This window comes from Pholcus phalangioides, unplaced genomic scaffold, assembly GCF_987345545.1.
Source record: "Pholcus phalangioides strain wild (caught in Gottingen) unplaced genomic scaffold, Ppha-v1.0 ptg000007l_1, whole genome shotgun sequence".
NCBI classification, from domain to species: Eukaryota; Metazoa; Arthropoda; class Arachnida; order Araneae; family Pholcidae; genus Pholcus; species Pholcus phalangioides.
Window position 1 is genome coordinate 49,370,336 of NW_028301600.1, and position 18,878 is coordinate 49,389,213.

At 39.8% G+C, this 18,878-nt stretch overlaps 2 protein-coding genes across 2 annotated transcripts; both read left to right on the forward strand.

Annotated features, from left to right (window-relative positions):
• Positions 1-6,435: 6,435 nt before the first annotated feature.
• On the forward strand, positions 6,436-7,623 carry LOC149085423 (uncharacterized). The gene has a single exon (XM_089233911.1). The coding sequence runs from the start codon at positions 6,436-6,438 to the stop codon at positions 7,621-7,623; it is 1,188 nt and encodes a 395-aa protein (XP_089090037.1).
• A 350-nt stretch (positions 7,624-7,973) lies between these two features.
• Positions 7,974-8,894, forward strand: LOC149085424 (uncharacterized). The gene has a single exon (XM_089233913.1). The coding sequence runs from the start codon at positions 7,974-7,976 to the stop codon at positions 8,892-8,894; it is 921 nt and encodes a 306-aa protein (XP_089090039.1).
• Positions 8,895-18,878: the final 9,984 nt, after the last annotated feature.

The window sequence follows — 18,878 nt, forward strand, 5'->3', positions numbered from 1 at the left end:
AATATAACTAATCAATACTTTTAAAGTCTTCATTAAATAACACCCTGTGGTTACCGCTATAAAAGCGCGATCGGTAGAGGCATGGCGTGAGATACATATGGACTATCCTCGAATGAACTGGGTTCGAATCCAACTTGCACCAGAAAGTCATGCATTTTTTCCTCCCGTCTCTTCAAATAGTGCCATCTACCTTCTCAAAGTCAAACTATTTGCAAATGGTTATTTTTTTACGTTATTTTTGACGTTTGCAAAATGGACATAATGACCATTTTATCACGTCATGTTTGAGACATTTTATGACTTCCAAAAAACGTTTTTATTGACGTCAGGCGACAACTTGGGGTGAGGTTGGCCCGAGTCTGGTCCGGCCGTCCATGTACGGTCCCTTTCAGTGTACACAAGTTCCAAGGAAAGATTGAGAGATTCGGTACCTCTGTAGTCTAGTGCATTCACCCGGAAAATGAAAGGACGTGGGTTCGATTCCCCGCAGGAGCAGTTTAATTTTCTCTCTTTCCAAAATATATCTTCCATTTTAACAGCCAGTTGTTAAAAAAAAAACCTTCGTATGGTAGCGATGAGTGACGTCATCCTTGTAGAAGACCACTTGACTGTTATTCTTCCAATCACCAATTGAAATTATCTTCCCAACTCAACGTTACGATAATTACGACTACAAATAAGAATATTTATTTGACATATTTATTTCTTTTTTTTTAATTCACTGCAATTTGAAGTCGCGCTTCATCTCCCTCAATTGGCGACTTCTCTGTGATTTTAACATGAGTTGGCAACTTTGCTTACTTTTGGCATAACTTCTGGCGATAACTGGCTATGTCCCGTATTTCGATGCCCAATTTCACGTATTTTTTCTTGAGCAAATATGGTCAGAACACATATACATACTTTGCAGAAATTATTACAGTTTCTTTCCAAAAAAAAAGCGAATCCCCCTTTTTTTTACTTGATTATCAAATAATAAAGGATGTTACAAAACTATACACTCAAACCTGTTTTTGTGCGATTTTTTTTGTGCGGTTTATGAAAATTTCAATCAAATTAGAACATAACTGACGAAGTTATCAATAAAAAAAATTAGTAGGTTTGATCGGCCATTTAGTTTTTTCGATTTTTGATATTTCATCACATCGTTACGCTAGCACATGGCATCGGCGGAGGTTTTAATACTTTCAGTGAAAATGATCTTGTCGAAATGATTCAGGATGAAACCGTAAGGGATGATGACATTATAAATTACGTAACAGATGTTACTGATGGGCAAGAAGAACCCGATTATATGACAGCAGATAAAATCTATGCAGGACTCCAACTTTGCAGTAAATTAGAAGATCATTTTCTTGCAATCGATGCCAATTCTAAAAGAACTTCAAAATTCCAAAAGGAGCTTCAATCTTGTATATCTGGCTACCGAGACATATACAAGCGTCTAGTGAAACAACAGTCGTCGCAAAAACTGATCACCGACTGTTGGGTAACTGAAAAAAAGTCAACTCTAAACGAGTGCGAGGTAGTATCTTCAAGTGACGAAAGTGATTTTGAACCAGTTTACCACAAGAAAATTCGCGTATTGTCAGACTACGAAGGATAATGGTTATACATTTTGAACAGTTTTGTATGAGTAAAATAAGTACATATGTAAATAAAATATTTAAAAATGTTCGCATGTGTATTTTCTAAATCAGATTCCAAAAGGTTTGGCGAGATTCCAAGTAGCTGCCAAGCCTCGTGTCTCGATTTCGTTTAAAAAAGCAATTTCTAGTTATTTCTTAAGATTTTGAGTTATTTTCTACGTGAGACATTTTTTATGCGGTCCCTATGCATAAAAAAAAATACTTTTTAAATGTGTTGCGAAAAACATTTTTTATAGCTACTCGTGAAGTTTTGTGCGATTTTTTTTATGCGTTTTTTTTTATGTGGTCCCTATCCACCGCACAAAAACAGGTTTGAGTGTATATATATTTTTTCAATCATAATACAGCGATACCTTGGCTAAAGTAAATAACTCGTCCCCAAATCTTATTCGTAAGCCGAAATCCTTGTTAGCCGAAACGAAATTTCCCATAGGTTTCTACGCAATATCATATAATTCGTTCTAGGTACTGCCCAAAATTTAACGATAACTTTCATAAAACAATCAAGAAACACTGTATAAAAGACATAAACTGATTTATGGATGAACGTGAGAATTTACATGAAGATGAGATACCGAAGATCTTTCATTTTATGATATTACAACCATTAAAAATTACAACCACCACCCAGTAGCACAACGATATCGTTAAAATATCGTACCGATATTGATTCGACGTTAGAACGTCGGAAAGAGGTGGAAAATTTTCACGTGCTCGATATCGCACGATATAGCAAAAATATATTCACTTAATAAACACCAAAATATCTTCTTTTTTTTCTCTAAAATAGTTTTACTCTCACTTTTACAGCATTTCGTTTCGAAGGAGAACATCTTGTATGATAATTAGTCTTTTTTGAAATAATCCAAACTTTTCTCCGGATTATCTATGTTGAACTACGTCGACAAATATATACAATTTCACGTCGGACCGGATGATATCGGTAACGATGTCGAATGGTATCGAAATCTCTACGTCGTTCTATATCGGTGTGCTACTGGGGTCCCAGGCCATATCAGCATACTGTTAAAACAGGGGTTCTCTCAGGGATGTGCTTAAGCAGGTGCGAAGGATGCGATCGCAACGGGCCGCAAAATATTAGGAGCCGTAAAACTGAATTTTATTCAACTGACTACTTATAATGTTTACGATAAAACTGCTTTAAAAAACGAGAACGAAATTTTCTGGATCTGTTGGTGAAAAATACGTCGATGTAATAGACACACATATGGCAGTGAATCCATGGCCTTTCATATTCTTGAATGGGGTCCTAATTTTTGACTGTGTTCGTGAGGAGGCAATGGTCTTAACAACATCATGAGCCCTCAGGAAAAAAAGATTTTTTAGACCCGTCAGACATGAGGTGTCAGTCAACACGATTCAAAATCTTATTTCATGTATTAGACGTCATTTTGTTTTGCGTCTTGTTAACGTGAGGCTCCTTAACCCAGGGCCGTCTCAAGAGCATCATAGGCCCCCCGGGCCAAGTGGTTTTTCTGAGGCCCTACCTGATAAATTCTAGAAAATTTCAACCGAATCTCATTTTTGTGAGGCTCCTCTTCTCTTGAGGTCCCCGGGCCGTGCCCGGGTGGGCCCATGTGTCAAGATTTCACTCTCTCTCTCTCTCTCTCTCTCTCTGCCTTAACCTCCTGTACTACCCAGTAAACCCATGCGTTAAGACGGCCTTGCTTTGCTTTGTAGAACCTCCTTGGAAAGTTTTTTTTTGACGGATCCAAATTCCAAGACGGATCCATCAATCCCCAGAACAGTGGGCTCCCAAAATTGAACATCAGTAGATTTATCGAGCAAAAAATACAGTATTAACCTCTGGACCTAACCCCTTCCACAGCTCTCTTATAATATTGAAGAGGGCCGTAAAGCTGTTTTCGCACCGGACCGCTAAATGACCAAGTTTGGCTCTGGGTTCTCTCTTAATCCTTTTTGACCCAAAAAACTTAACGAATCAAAATCAACAACACTATCAACTTTGCGGTACATTGTTCTACTTTCAATTCGAAAAATGTTTGTTAAATATTTCTGATTAACAAAATGTTTAGTTTCCGACATTAATATAACCAGTCCATATATCTTTTAAACAGGTGGGGCAACAGGACTGGATCCCAGAGGTCCCAAATCAAACAGGGACGCCTAAATTGATGGAATTTTTCATCAATTCTGAAAATATTTTGCTCATGAAGTCTGAATTTAATTAATTTTCGAATTATTTCTATCATTAATTTTCATTTTATTTACATTAATTTTACAACTGTGTTTCCTCAATACTCTGTACCCTGTGCATTTAAATAGGTTTCACTCTGCCCTAAAACGCTGCTGTGCTAATGACCTCCCACATTCGGTAGCAGATCCCCAGGAAAGAGAACAGACTTTTCACTAGTCCCTTTATAATTAATTTATATAGTGAAAAAGCAAAAAATTTGAAGAATCGTCCAGAGGCTGGAGCCCTGTCAGCCCACCCTTGCAGATGGATCATGTTGTTGTCAAAAGAACTCAGGGTGCGTGAGTTTTTCAAGTTATTTCGGCGCTGCCTAGCATTGGCACCCAGTGCCAATTGTAATGCTCACAGGTATATATTCTAGAAACCTTGGTTGCACCGCCCGAAGACTGTCGCTGCCACATCCAAGTTACGGGCCTGCGTTAGCGCAAGGTCAATTGCTATTTATCACATGCTTTGAATGAAAAAGCAACATCATTCATTCATGCATAAATTTTACTTTTAATGTTATTAAATTTTTCGTAAACAATGTTTTTCGTAAAACTCAAACATCTCAAGTGTGTTACCAGATTTCAAAAGGAAAGACGTGTTCCCCGTCAAAAAACGTTATTAATGTTAAAATTTTTTTTTTTTAAATTGACTTTTATTTTAAATGATGCACTGTGATCAGCTACTGGGGCAACAGCGACATGATCTGTTGAGTTGATTCACTAATTCAATGGCATGGAGATAGTCTTATTAAAACATGTACTTATTCTTTTGTATTTTTATACATAAAAAAATTATTCTAATTATTTTTTATTCAACCAATGTAGCTGCACTATTACAACGACAAATAAAGGGGGCGAAATATTCACATGGATGTATAATGAAATGCGATATAAGGAAGGAAAAGATTTGGTTGGTGGCTCAGGGCATGACACCACAACAAAAAATTAACTAGTGTTTGCAGACAAAGCATCTTGAATTTTTTTTTTCTTTCAAGTTTGCATTTTACGCATAAGTATGAAGTTTGCTTACTCAAAACAAATTGGCACAATTCTGGTAAATCAGAAGATTGGATTGAGTCTAGTGTCAGGTCCAAAACGTCATTCCTGTTTAATCAGGCTTCAAACAAACATACGTGTTACGGCAAATGTGATAAAACTGGTGATTATGCATAATTCGTAGGTTATTATGTATAATCACCGACCATTCTTTTAAGTTTGCTAAATTTTGTGACTGATCAATTTTTTTTTCTATCTTTTTCTCACTTATTCTAATTTAACCTAATTTTTATCGAAAATATGTGTGGTGCACGCATCAAGTACGTGCAAAACTGCACTTAATTAAAATAAGGGCTTAAATTAAAGTGATATGTATATATCACTTTAATGTTACCGTACGACTTCTACATTTATCGAACTTACCAACTCCGTTCGAAAATTATGCATAGGTTACGCATAGGTATACGCCGGTAAAAGTGATAAATACAGTGAAATTTATCAAAATTACAGATACGATTTGTTATGATTTTAGAGTGACCATACGTCCCGTATTTCCCGGGACTGTCCCGGTATTTTCTGTTTTTTTTGGCCGTCCCGACTTTTTGGCAAAAGTGTCCCAGTTTTTCCCGTATTTTACACGAAGCCCACTTGAATTTTTATTCTTTATTGAAGTCGAAGATTGACATTATTTTTCAACTCATAAATTATTTTATGATAATTACAACTATAAATGAGAATATTAATCTCCCACATTTGTCTTGGTGAACGATTTTTTTTCGTGGAATTCATTTTAATCCACTGCAATTTGCAGTAATGGTTCATTTTCCGGCATTGTGATTTTTCTGTGATTTCAACAATATTTGGCAACTTTATTGGGTTTTGGCGTCATTTTTGCCGATAATTGGCAATGTCCCGTATTTCCCGTATTTGGAATCTGAATTTCCCGTATTTCTCTCGAGGAAATATGGTCAGCCTAGTCATGATGCATAATAACCGATTCATCACATTTACCACAATATTTTATTATATATTTTATCATTTTAAATACCTCATTTCACTTCTACGAAGATACTTATACACGGAATTTCTCTTATTTGAAACGGATTCGCCAGCCCCACTCTTTTTTTTCCGACATGTGAGGTGGACGATCGGGGATCGTTTTATTTTTGTTTTCTTCCTTTTTATCGATTATTCTCATTATTACTATTTGTAAGATGGCAACAGTGAGTTAAGTTCAAAACATCGTGGTAACAAGTCGCACATCTATGTAGCTCGCATGTTTTATAATTGAAGAAATTAAATCTAATTCTAAAATGTCGTCTCATAATTCCGAACAAGCGACCGCGAAGCAAGCCCCAAAGAAATCAGCAGGTGCATATTGTGAAGCGCCATGATAATGGTCCGTCGAGAAGCCGGATGCTCTTCGTGTGTACTTGTTTCGATTTGGAAGCCGGACAGCTCGGTGATAGTAAAGGAATCTTAGTCAACCAAAATAGGCGAGTGTTATCGGTGAGTGAACTCAACTCTTTTCCGTGGCGTTTCTGTTCGAATTAAATCGTTCTCCAATATGCCGAAATCAAAATCTAGTGATACGCTCTCAGAATTCAAGCTCTGGACGAAGGAAATTCGAACGGTGGAGGAAGAGGTGTCAGCCATTTTAGAATCCGATGACGTGTATTTGCTACGGGAATTCAAGCGCGAGCTAAAAAACTTGAATCAGAATCTAGAGAGGTGCTACCGCAATATCGCGAAATCGAATGAATCACTCGGTGAAGTGGAGTATGACGGCTACGTAGAGCTGAGACGAAAAATTCGCGAGATGACAAGTTCGGTGTCGATGGCTGAAGATAGTTTCAGCCAGCCCAGTGAAAAATCTCAGTCGAAGGACAATAATCTCAAGCTGCCAAAGTTCGAGTTACCGGAGTTCAAGGGCGAGTTCGGAGGTTGGCTGAGCGTCAAGGAAATCTTCGAGGGTTCTATCGGGAACAACCCCAATTTATCAGATGTCCAGAAGTTCCAGTATCTGAAGGCGGCCCTGAAAGGTGAAGCGGCGAGATTAGTGTCGGGATTTGCGATTACGAGTGCGAGTTATTCTCAAGCGTGGGATTCTCTGAAGTCGAGATATGACAACAAGCGTGAATTCGCGTATACACAATGCGCCAAGATCTTCACGCTGAAACAAGTGAAAATCGTGAATTCGAGAAACATCTTGGAACTGCTCGACACGGCGAACGAGGCAATACGAAATCTACAGTGCTTGGGACTTGAAGTAAGTGGTCTCTCGAATGTACTGTTGGTGTACTTTCTAAAACAAAAATTAGATGATAGTCTAATCAAGCAGTGGGAACTAAGTCAAGGTCAAGATTATCCCGTGTATGATGAATTCATAGCTTTCCTTGAAAAACAGGCCAGGTGTCTAAAGTCTGTCCAAGATGGTCCCAGACCAAGGGAAGAGTCGAAAGGCAATTCTAGACTTGCTTTTTCCTGTGCTACTCGTAAACAAGCTAATGTGTTGTGCATAGTGTGTAAACAAGATCATAAGCTCAGTGATTGTAGCAAATTTAAATCCATGACATTCAACGACAGGTGGATTTTCGTGAAGTCAAATAAGCTATGCTTCAATTGCTTGAGGAATAATCACTCAGCTGCAAAATGTTTGTTTACAACCCGCTGCCAGTGTTGTAAAGGAAAGCACCATACTCTCTTGCATGAATTCAAGGTACAGCCTGCTGTCGTAACACCTACGAGTGAATAAGCAGCCGTGTCGAGCACTTTCAATGTTTCCAAAGCAAAATCAAGTCAAGTACTGTTGTCTACAGCACTCATAAATGTCCGCGGGTGCCGTGGTGATTATGTAAAATGTCGAGCACTCCTGGATAGTGGCTCCCAAACATCTCTCATAACCAAGGACTGTTGCAAGAAAGTAGGAATGATATTCACCAAATCTAAGCATTCAATTCTAGGCGTCAGTGATGAAATATGTGACGTTTCGACAGCACAAGTGAATCTGAAGTTCATCGCAAGTTGCGGCAAGGATCAGATCCATACAACAACAGCATTAGTTGTCGAAAAACTGTCTTCAAAAATCTCCAACTTCCTGAGGGGATGTTCGGTGACATTCAACTAGCCGATCCTGAATTCTACAAATCGAGGCCGATCGATATAATTCTAGGCGCGGATGTTTTCTTCGATATTCTGGAGCCGGAACGACTCTCAATGCCTGGAGCTCCACTTGTAGTGAGGACAAAACTGGGATGGATACTGACTGGAAGGGTGCCGGCTAAGGGGACGCGGCAAGGACTCGAAATTAGCTGCAACCAGACTCAGTGTTGTTGTAGTGCTAGTGTGGACGAGATTCTCAACCGGTTCTGGGAACTGGAAGCGATTCCCGCTGAAAGAGAAGAATTGTCCGATGAAATGATGTGCCAGGAAATTTACTCTACAGATGTCAAGAGAAGTGATTCGGGACGGTATGTAGTGAGTCTGCCATTCAAATCTGCAACTGCTGAGTTGGGAGAATCTAGATCCATAGCAGTCAAACGATTTAAGACACTGGAGAGACGTTTGTCAAGCCAACCCGAACTCAAAAAGAAATACGTGGACTTCATGAACGAGTACCAAGAACTGGGTCATATGGAGCTCATTCCAGAATCAAGCGTGAGTACTCATTGCACTGAGCATTTCTATATGCCGCATCATGGTGTCCTGAGAGAGCAGAGCAGCACGACTAAACTGAGGGTGGTGTTCGATGCCTCGTGCAAGACGTCATCAGGTATCTCACTAAATCTAATTCTGCATTCTGGTCCGAGACTCCAGGAAGATATCTTTGATGTTCTTATACGATTCAGATCGCATGCTGTTGTACTAACCGCCGACATAGAAAAGATGTTTCGACAGATTCTCGTTCAGAGGAATCACTCAGATTTTCAACGCATAGTGTGGAGAAACGATCCAAGTGAGGAGTTGAAGGACAACCTATGCTCCGTTCTTGGCCATTCGAACAATTCAGCAGCTGATTCAAGATGAAGAGCAACAATTCCCAGATGTTTCAAGGATTGCATCGAAGGATTTCTACGTCGACGATTTGCTGACCGGTACTGCAACCATCAGTGAAGCAAGGACGTTGATGAACCAAATGATAAAACTCATGCAAAGGACAGGTTTCCAGTTGACTATAGAACTAAAAAAGTCGGTGAATGCAACCCAATCTCACGAAATCGTGGAAGAATGGAGTTTGATCAGCAAGCATTCATCGTTTGTTAAACTTCAACGTGTTGCTGCTTGGAGTCTTCGTTTCATCCACAACTGTAAATCCAAGAACAAAATCGTTGGTACACTAAGTGCCGCTGAATTAAATGATGCTACTCTAGCATTAATTCGGATCGTGCAGAACTCAGAGTTCAAGGACGAACACAATTTTCTTGATAAGGGAAATCCCCTTCCACCCACAAACAAATTTTTGTCACTAAGTCCATTTATCGATTCAAGGGGTTTGATGCGAGTGGGTGGTAGGTTGAAACATTAGGATCTTAGTACAAGTGTCAAGAATCCATTGCTCCTGCCTAAAAATCATCATCTCACATCCCTGATAGTGGAACATTTCCATCTCAAATACCTTCATGCTGGAGCTGAACTGGTTCTCTCAATGATTCGACAAGAATTCTGAATTACGTTGGGTAGAAGCACCGTAAGAAAAATACTCAACAGATGCGTAACCTGTTACAGATTCAAGGCACGACCTGAAACGTCAATGTTGGGTAATTTACCCGCACACAGAGTCTTGCCCTGCAGACTGTTCCAAAGAACTGGTGAAGACTTTGCCGGACCGATTACAACGAAGCCGATATTGAAGAGGTCGAAGGTTCGACTCAAGTCATACTTAGCGTTGTTCGTATGCTTCACAACAAAGGCAATTCACATTGAAATCGTGTCAGAGCTAAGTACTGCAGCTTTCCTTGCAGCATTTAGAAGATTCATATCCAAAAGAGGGAAGCCCACAGATATGTATTCGGACAATGCAACCAACTTCAAGGGCGCTGCCAATTATTTAAAGGCACAGTTCGAACTCTGTAAATCCCAAGATGTGCAGAAAGTTATCTCTGAAGAAAAAATCAATTGGCACTTCATTCCTCCGTTATCACCTCACTTTGGTGGACTGTGGGAATCCAACATCAAATGTTTAAAGCGTCATCTGTTGAAAACGTGCAAGGGAAGTGCTCTCACTTATGAGAAGTTAACTACTCTGACTGTCCAGATTGAAGCTTGCATGAATTCAAGACCCCTAACTCAACTCGGCCAAGATCCAAACGAGCTGCAAGCTTTGACTCCTGGACATTTTCTCATCGGTACTCCAATCAGGGGCGTAGCCAGAAATTTCGTTCGGGGGGGGGACCAAAGTGACAGAACAATGGATTTGGCCATCTTTTCCCCTTTTTTCGGTCATTTTCACACATTTCGGGGGGGGGGGGCAGACCCCCAAGTTCCCCCCCCCCTCGCTACGCCCTTGACTCCAATGACTGCTGTACTCGAAGGTGAGGGTGAAGCATCGGGAAGTCTCCAAGCCAAATGGGCCAAGATACAAAAATTGCAAAAGGATTTCTGGAATCGATGGTCCAGGGAATATTTGGCAAGTCTTCAACCAAGGATGAAGTGGAAACGTGAAACGTCAAACATAGCAGTCGGCGATCTCGTTATCTTGAAGGAAGACACACCTCCCCCTAAGTGGCACTTGGCTCGAGTGACCCAAGTCTTTCCGGGTGACGACGGAAAGGTCAGAGTTGTGGAAATCAAGACTGTGAATTTGTTTATACAAACGTTCCGTGAATCATCTATGTCGTTTGCCAGTCGATTATTGACTGTCACCTTTTTGGGGCGGGAGTATGGACGATCGGGGATCGTTTTATTTTTGTTTTCTTCCTTTTTATCGATTATTCTCATTATTACTATTTGTAAGATGGCAACAGTGAGTTAAGTTCAAAACATCGTGGTAAGAAGTCGCACATGTATGTAGCTCGCATGTTTTATATTTGAAGAAATTAAATCTAATTCTAAAATGTCGTCTCATAATTCCGAACAAGTGACCGCGAAGCAAGCCCCAAAGAAATCAGCAGGTGCATATTGTGAAGCGCCATGAGGTACTACTTTATTTTCTGTTTTCCATGGAAATCACAATTAACCTACCGTATTTTTCTGCGTATTATATGCGGATTTTCTTTTTACGTTAAAAAACATTACCACTGCGTTTTTAGCCACCAAATATTTTTCTTAGAAGTTGGAATTGAAATAATTATTTTTAAAATTAATTTAAAGATTTATCCATGGTGCATTGATATGAATAGAAAAATAGACATTTTTATTTTTTTGCAAACACGATACAAACAACCCCTTCTATTCCGTGAGATTAAATTGATGAATGGGATTTTTTTTCTCGTGAGGGATATATATACTCCCCGCTACTGACTTTACGGTACTTCTTTCGCCCCCCCCCCCTTCGAACTAGTGAAATCCGCATCAGCGGATTATGCTCAAGAAAATAGTGTATTTTAGTTTAATTCTTATTCAAGATTCACATCAAAGGAAGATAAAAAACCAGAAAATGAGAAAAATCGGAGCAGAATGCTCAATCGACGTGTTGTGTGTGATTTGAATCTACGTAATATGTTTTATATCATAAGAGAAATATCATAAAAGAAAATTATGTTAATAAAAATGTAATACATTAAATAGCAAAAGATCATGTGTTCAGTCTATGATACATAAAAAGAGCCATGCCGTAGTGGTGACCAAGAACGACACGCAACCTTCAGGAAAAAAAAAGACGAAGAATCTACTCGGCCAAAGCCCAACGCATGCCGCTACGCCGATGTCATTAGGATCAGGCTAGGACCTTTTCGATCGCTCTATTTTGTTTGGTCAGGATTTATTGTTATTTTCGCAATTACTGTGGTGTCCTTATAAGAAATGACTAAAAGAACTAAACTGATAAGAACATACAACGCCACCTAGTGTTGTGTAAGGGGAACTAGTGAGTTCCACCTCGGACATCAAGTAGACAAGATGTCTAAATGTTCTGCTCTTTCCGCTTTATAAATTCTTCCTATCTATATGTATATAATCTATCTAAGTCTAACGTAATAATAAATACTCATCAAAATAAATACCCATGTGTTATCCACTCGGCTAACAAAGTGTTAAAGAAAACACAACAAGTGGCGACGAGGCCCATCTTAAAAGTTGGATAGAGTATTTACTCGAAGACTGCAAAAGGTAGGAGAAAAAGTTTTTCATACATCTCTGACGATGGAAAATTTAGTTGAAGAGTTAATAAGACAGAATCAAGCTCTAATGGAAGCTCTCAAAGAGCAACGAGGCTCAACGTCAACAAACCAAAAAGTGACGGTTTCGTTTGATAAATATGATGAAGCTTCAGAGACTTTCGATTCGTTTATAGAACGTTTCGAGGCGTTTTTAGACATTCAAAATGTCCCAGAAGAAAAACGTGCTAAAGTCTTAATTTCGAGCATTTCTGCAAAGCTCTACAACTTGTTAAAAAATTTATTGTCTCCGGAAAATCCAGCGGAGAAAGAATTCGCCATTTTAAAGAATGTTTTGAAGAACCATTTGAATCCTAAAGCATTGATTATACCGAGTAGGCACATGTTTATGAACAGAAAGCAGAACGAAGGCGAAAGCATCAGTTCGTATATAGCCGAATTGCGACATCTCGCAATCGCGTGCGATTATAAACAACAGATGTTGAACACCATGCTTCGGGATGTTTTCGTTAGTGGGCTCCGAGATAGAGCGATCCTCGATCGTTTATTTGAGGAAGACGACATCGAGCTAGACAAAACAATAAAGATCGCGCTGGCGATGGAGAAAGCTGTTCAGGGGGCGAATGAGATTATCGGGAAGCCGGCAGAATTGAAGGTAGTGAAAGCGGGGAAGAGGAAAACGAAACTGCCCACGCAAAACAGAAACTACTCTGCCGCCGCTGTCAAATATCCGCCGTGTATACGATGCACAGGGACAAATCACGATAAAGACTCCTGCAGATTTATTGCTAGCAAATGTCGCTTCTGTAAAAAAATCGGGCATATAGAAAAAGCCTGCTACGCGGCAAAGAAGACTCAATCGGCACCTAACAAACAGAAACAGATTTCAGTTGAGGAAAACAAAAATGACGTTTCCATGTTTGGGTTAGAGTGGGCATTGAGTGAAGAGCCGAAAAAGCCTCCGATGATGGTTACTGTCAACATAGACAATAAACCAGTGAGTATGGAAGTTGATACGGGTGGAACAGTATCAGTAATGAGCTTACAGAGATTCAGAAAAATCTCGAAGAAAAAAGTTCAACCTACGAATTTAGTATTCCGGACATACAATGGAGAAAAAATTGTCCCAGCGGGATATGTCACTGTGAAAGTGGAGTACGGAAAACAAAAGTTGCACTTGAACTTATATTTGGTGAGGGAAAATTTAGACACGATTTTTGGCCGTGAATGGCTATACAAAATCAATCTAGACTGGAACTCTCTTAAGGCTGTGAGGACCGCTAATGACATGGATCTCAAAAAATTGTTGGATGATTATAAAGAAATTTTCGACAACAAATTGGGTGAGATAAATAACCATGAAGTGGAACTAAAGCTAAAACCAAATGTTACCCCAGAGTTTCGTAGAGCGAGAACTGTGCCCTTCGCATTAAAAGACCGGGTTGAAAAAGAAATAGACCGGCTTGAAAGAGAAGGCATTATCGAGCGAGTTGAAACTTCAGATTGGGCTACACCAGTTGTTCCCGTGGTGAAACCAGACGGATCCATAAGGTTATGTGCAGATTATTCTGTCACATTAAATCCTAAGCTAGAGGTGCCTCAGCATCCCTTACCAACGTTTGAGGAAATATTCTCATGTTTAAATGGGGGTAAACGATTTTCAAAATTGGATTTCAGTCATGCATATTTGCAAATGAAAGTGCACCCTGACAGTCAACGACTCCTAACCATAAACACTCATAAGGGGTTATACGCCTGTAAAAGATTGATGTACGGCCTAAATGCAGCTCCAGCAATATGGCAGAGGTACATTGATGGGCTATTCCAAGGAATAGATGGTGTAAAAGTTTTTATGGATGACGCCAGAGTGACCGGAACAAATGACGAGTCACATCTCAGGGCTTTGGAAAAATTTTTCAAAAAATGTCAGGAGCATGGGCTGAAGTTAAATTTGAAAAAGAGCACATTTTTTCAAAAAGAAATAAATTTCTTAGGTCACAAAATTGATGAAAATGGCCTAAGTGAAACAAATGAGAAAACTGAAGCAATTTTGAAAGTTCCCGCACCGAAAAACGTTCAGGAAATAAAAAGTTTTCTGGGCATGGTAAATTTCTACGGGAAATTTTGTCCTAATCTGGCAACCATTGCCTATCCTCTCAATGAGCTGACAAAAAAGGACGTTCCGTGGCGTTGGTCTAAAAAGTGTGAGACTGCATTCAAGAAGATCAAAAAGGAAATTTGCTCAAAGCGAATCTTGATGCACTATGATCCTACACTACCTCTTACTCTTGCTTCGGATGCTTCTCCAGTGGGAATAGGAACAGTTCTATCACATGTCTTACCAGATGGAACAGAAAGACCAATTGCCTTCGCTTCTCGTACGCTGACGAAAACGGAACAGAGATACTCCCAGATTGATAAAGAAGCTTTGGCAATCATCTGGGCAGTAAAGAAATTTATGCTTTACTTGAAAGGCCGAAGATTTACTCTCATAACAGATCACAAGCCTTTGGTAGCGATATTCAGCTCGAAGAAAGGTCTACCAGTGTTGACGGCTACTCGACTTCTGCATTATGCCTTGATCTTACAAGCATATCAATTCGATATCATTTATCGTAACACACAGAACCATGGTAATGCAGATTGTCTTTCCCGATTACCTTTAAGGTCGGAAGACTTAGTTGTCAAGGATGACATAGAACTCTTCCAGTTGAATCAAATCGAAACACTACCAGTGAAAGCTCAACATTTAGCAAAAGAGACACAAAATGATGACGAGTTGGGTCCATTGCTGAGGAAATTGAAATTCGGTGAACCTTTAGGAGGGAAGGAAGCCGAGTATACCTTGCAGGACGGATGTATAATGCATGGCCAAAGAGTTTTTATTCCGAAGAAATTTAGAAATCAAATTCTTGATGAACTCCATCAAGGCCATCTGGGCATTGTTAAAATGAAAGCAATTGCTCGATCCTACGTCTACTGGAGGGACATTGATAGCGACATAGAAAAAGCTGCTAAAAATTGTCCAGATTGCTCCAGATTCAAGTCCGATCCGGTGAAAGCAAGGGTACACCATTGGGAATACCCGAGTGCTCCGTGGGAGAGAATTCACGTAGATTTCGCAGGTCCCATATTCGAGCATATGTTTTTGATCGTAGTCGATGCTCATTCTAAATGGATGGAAGTATACCCGATGAAATCAACAAACACGTTCAAGACAGTTGAATGCCTACGGGACTGTTTCTCTCGATTTGGACTGCCTTTAGTGTTAGTGAGTGACAATGGTCCTCAGTTCACATCACACGAGTTTGAAATATTCATGAGGAATAATGGAATAAAGCACAAAACGTGTGCTCCCTTCAAACCATCAAGCAACGGGCAGGCAGAGAGATACGTTCACACCTTAAAACAATCCCTTCGGGCGATGCAAAGATTTCCCGGAAACATCTACCAAAAAGTGAGCACGTTTCTGTTGAATTACAGAAAAGCGCCAAATGCGACTACCATGCAAAGCCCAGGAATGTTATTCCTAAAAAGAGAAATCCGAACTAGGATAGACCTAGTCTTGCCAAATATCAAGAACAGGGTTCAAGAAAGGATCAGAAATGAGGTCACAGACTTCTATGACCGAACTTTCGAGCCAGGAGATCGTGTGGCTGTGCGAGATTACAGATCCGCCAATAACAAGTGGAAGTTCGGAACTGTTCTCAACAAAGACGGAGTTCTGCACTACACTGTAGATGTAAATGGAACTCTCTTCCGACGTCACATCGACCAGATGAGAGCAGCTGGCAATCAAGTCCAGCCAAGCTTGGTGATACCCCGAGTTCCAGGCAAACTTTCATCAACTCCTGTCGCTGCTGACTCCGAAGTGCAGTTTGCTCCAGAAGAACAGACAACTCCGGCAGAGATCAGTAGCGATCTACCAACACCAGCTAAGGCACCAGCGACGTCCAGTACTTCCTTTCCTTTGCGACGTTCCCAACGAACCAGGAAAGCTCCTGTCCGGTTGGATCTTTAAATTAGCGGGGAGGAATGTGGTGTCCTTATAAGAAATGACTAAAAGAACTAAACTGATAAGAACATACAACGCCACCTAGTGTTGTGTAAGGGGAACTAGTGAGTTCCACCTCGGACATCAAGTAGACAAGATGTCTAAATGTTCTGCTCTTTCCGCTTTATAAATTCTTCCTATCTATATGTATATAATCTATCTAAGTCTAACGTAATAATAAATACTCATCAAAATAAATACCCATGTGTTATCCACTCGGCTAACAAAGTGTTAAAGAAAACACAACAATTACATAACCAGATTCGCATTAGCCTATATCCAAAAATGCCTAACGATAACTCTCCAAACTCTTCGTCACCTGACCCATGACCGTAAAGCTTACAAATTTCTCGCGTTGCTTTAAAACTACCGCCCATATGGCGGCAGAATATAATGTTATGGTTCATTCAAGTGGAAAGTTGTTTTTCAATATCCGACATAACTAACGACTCTGCCAAATACAATGTGATTGCGGTTATAGATCCAGAAACGCTCTCTCGCCTCCGTTTCTGATATTCTACTTCACTCGCCCGAAACAAACAAGTACGAGACCCTCAACCAACGGCTAATCGGAGAATTCTCAGATTCTAACACTTGCCAAGTACGCAAGTTGTCCGAACTACAGTTGGGAGACAAAAACCTTCACACCCATTAAGGGAAATGAAAGATTTGACCGGCAAATCTGTAAGTGACAATTTTCTAAAAACTATGGTTTCAACGTATGCCATCAGAAGCACAGGCCATCCTATCAGTCAGCTCAGAGAGCTTGGATACTTCAGCGAAAATGGCCGACAAAATTATAGAAGTCAGTAAAGACGAAAGCTGGCTAAAGAGTACTCTTTAGCTAGCTTTGGTAAAGACACATACAACAACAGCATCTATGCCATGGGGAGAGCCGAACCCACAGGTACATGTCAACAACGTTGAACCCTTATATTTCTTCTCGATGGTTGAAGCCGGTAATCTCTCCCCATGACAGAGTGTCATGAGAAAGGTCAATTTCCAATTTTCCGCAAAAGACATACAATGTGAACACAGATTTTGGACGTTTTAGGATATTGGACGGAATGAAAACAAGAGGGAAGGGACTAGGCAACCACAAAATTCAGCTCAGCCTACCACAATAAAATAAAGAGACAAGCCCAATAATTATTCACAAGACAAACTTAACATAATCATATCTAAATTTGACTAATTACACTCATTAGAGATGACTATTCTGGGTTAAAATATGTCAGGCTTATTTGTCAAACGGGGAAAAGTGTCCCACGACTTTTCAAAACAAATCATTTTTTGAATTTTTGACATCACAAAAATCCCCCCCCCCCGAAACTCATGGACGTGAATCACATCCCCAGGCCCAATGATCTAATTCACGCAAGGTAGCGGACGAGACGTCCGAAAAAAAAAGATCACGAGTTAGTCTAACGACGAAAATCTGCGAAGAGGCAAACACCGAGCCGAGTCACTACTTGCTACAACCACCCAATGATCCGGCTATCACCATCACGCCAGATGGAGGAGTCCAGGAGCCAGGGGTTGTCGGAGGTCTGTGCCGAGGATGGTATTGGTCAACATTCATACTGCCCCGAGTGGTAGAACTTTACGAGTGATCGTCCTGCGGCCAAGAGGAGTGCCCTCGTCGAGGATGAATTAGTGACTGTCCTAGGCGTTTAATTGAGGAGATGGACAGTTCATCGGAGATCTGGTCTTCAAAGATGTGACCTGCGTGGGAAACTGGGTTTGTGAGTAGATATTCTCTTCTTCCATTTTGTCTCGTGATGGTCGACAAGAGAAATTGGGTTAATATATATATAATTTTGTCACACAAGTATCAAATAGCTTTCGATTTCAATAAAGTAAAAAAAGGAGTTCAGCATTGTTGGTTATCAATTTAGCTTTTAAATGTCTCAAGTTTTGTGTGTATAATTGATCATGATAAGTAGAATGGAAACTTTGTTTGGTGTTTTGTTGGGTTTTTTTTTATTCAATGTCTATATTTGTATATAATTTGAGAATGTTAAAATCTAGAATTTTTCGATTATTTCTTTATTATTGTTATGGGTGTGAGAGAAATTTAGGAATGATGAAAGTAAATTTAAAAAAAATAAAAAAGAAAGAGAATTTCCTTAAATACATAAATCTGTGTGTGCGATTTAATCTTAGAAGTTGTAAGCTTTCTGGTGCATATTGAACAGGAGAATTACTCACTGTGGAAAAGGGGGTTGTTGTGGGCAAGATGTGACAACATATTGTATAACCACTATATTTATCACCCACCAAATAAGTAAAAACGAAGGACTTAAGTAGTTTTTTTTTTGGATCTGTCACACATACAACTTAAATGGTACTGAGGGAACATTAATGACCACATAAATGTTACCGTTCTCCTACTTAAGCCTCATTTGAAAATAGAGTGACGAAACTTATCAATATCTAAAAAAAAAAAAAAAGCACCATTACATTTGGTGCCTTGTGACCAAAACGAAGAGATTTTGTTCATAATTTTTTTTTGTTGTGGGGATCGAGTGATCGATGAACACATGTCAACCCAATTTAAGACGGTCAAATTAACCACAACAGTTTCCCAACCTTTTTTGTCCCATCGCCTCCTTCTTCAGAAATTGTTTTCTCCCATCGAACCCCAACGCAATCTAACCCATACGATCCTGTGTGTTATAC

What these genes read in the sequence shown, in the direction of transcription:
- LOC149085424 (XM_089233913.1), top strand. Translation starts at nt 7,974, where the DNA reads ATGTTCGGTGACATTCAACTAGCCGATCCTGAATTCTACAAATCGAGG.
- LOC149085423 (XM_089233911.1), top strand. Translation starts at nt 6,436, where the DNA reads ATGCCGAAATCAAAATCTAGTGATACGCTCTCAGAATTCAAGCTCTGG.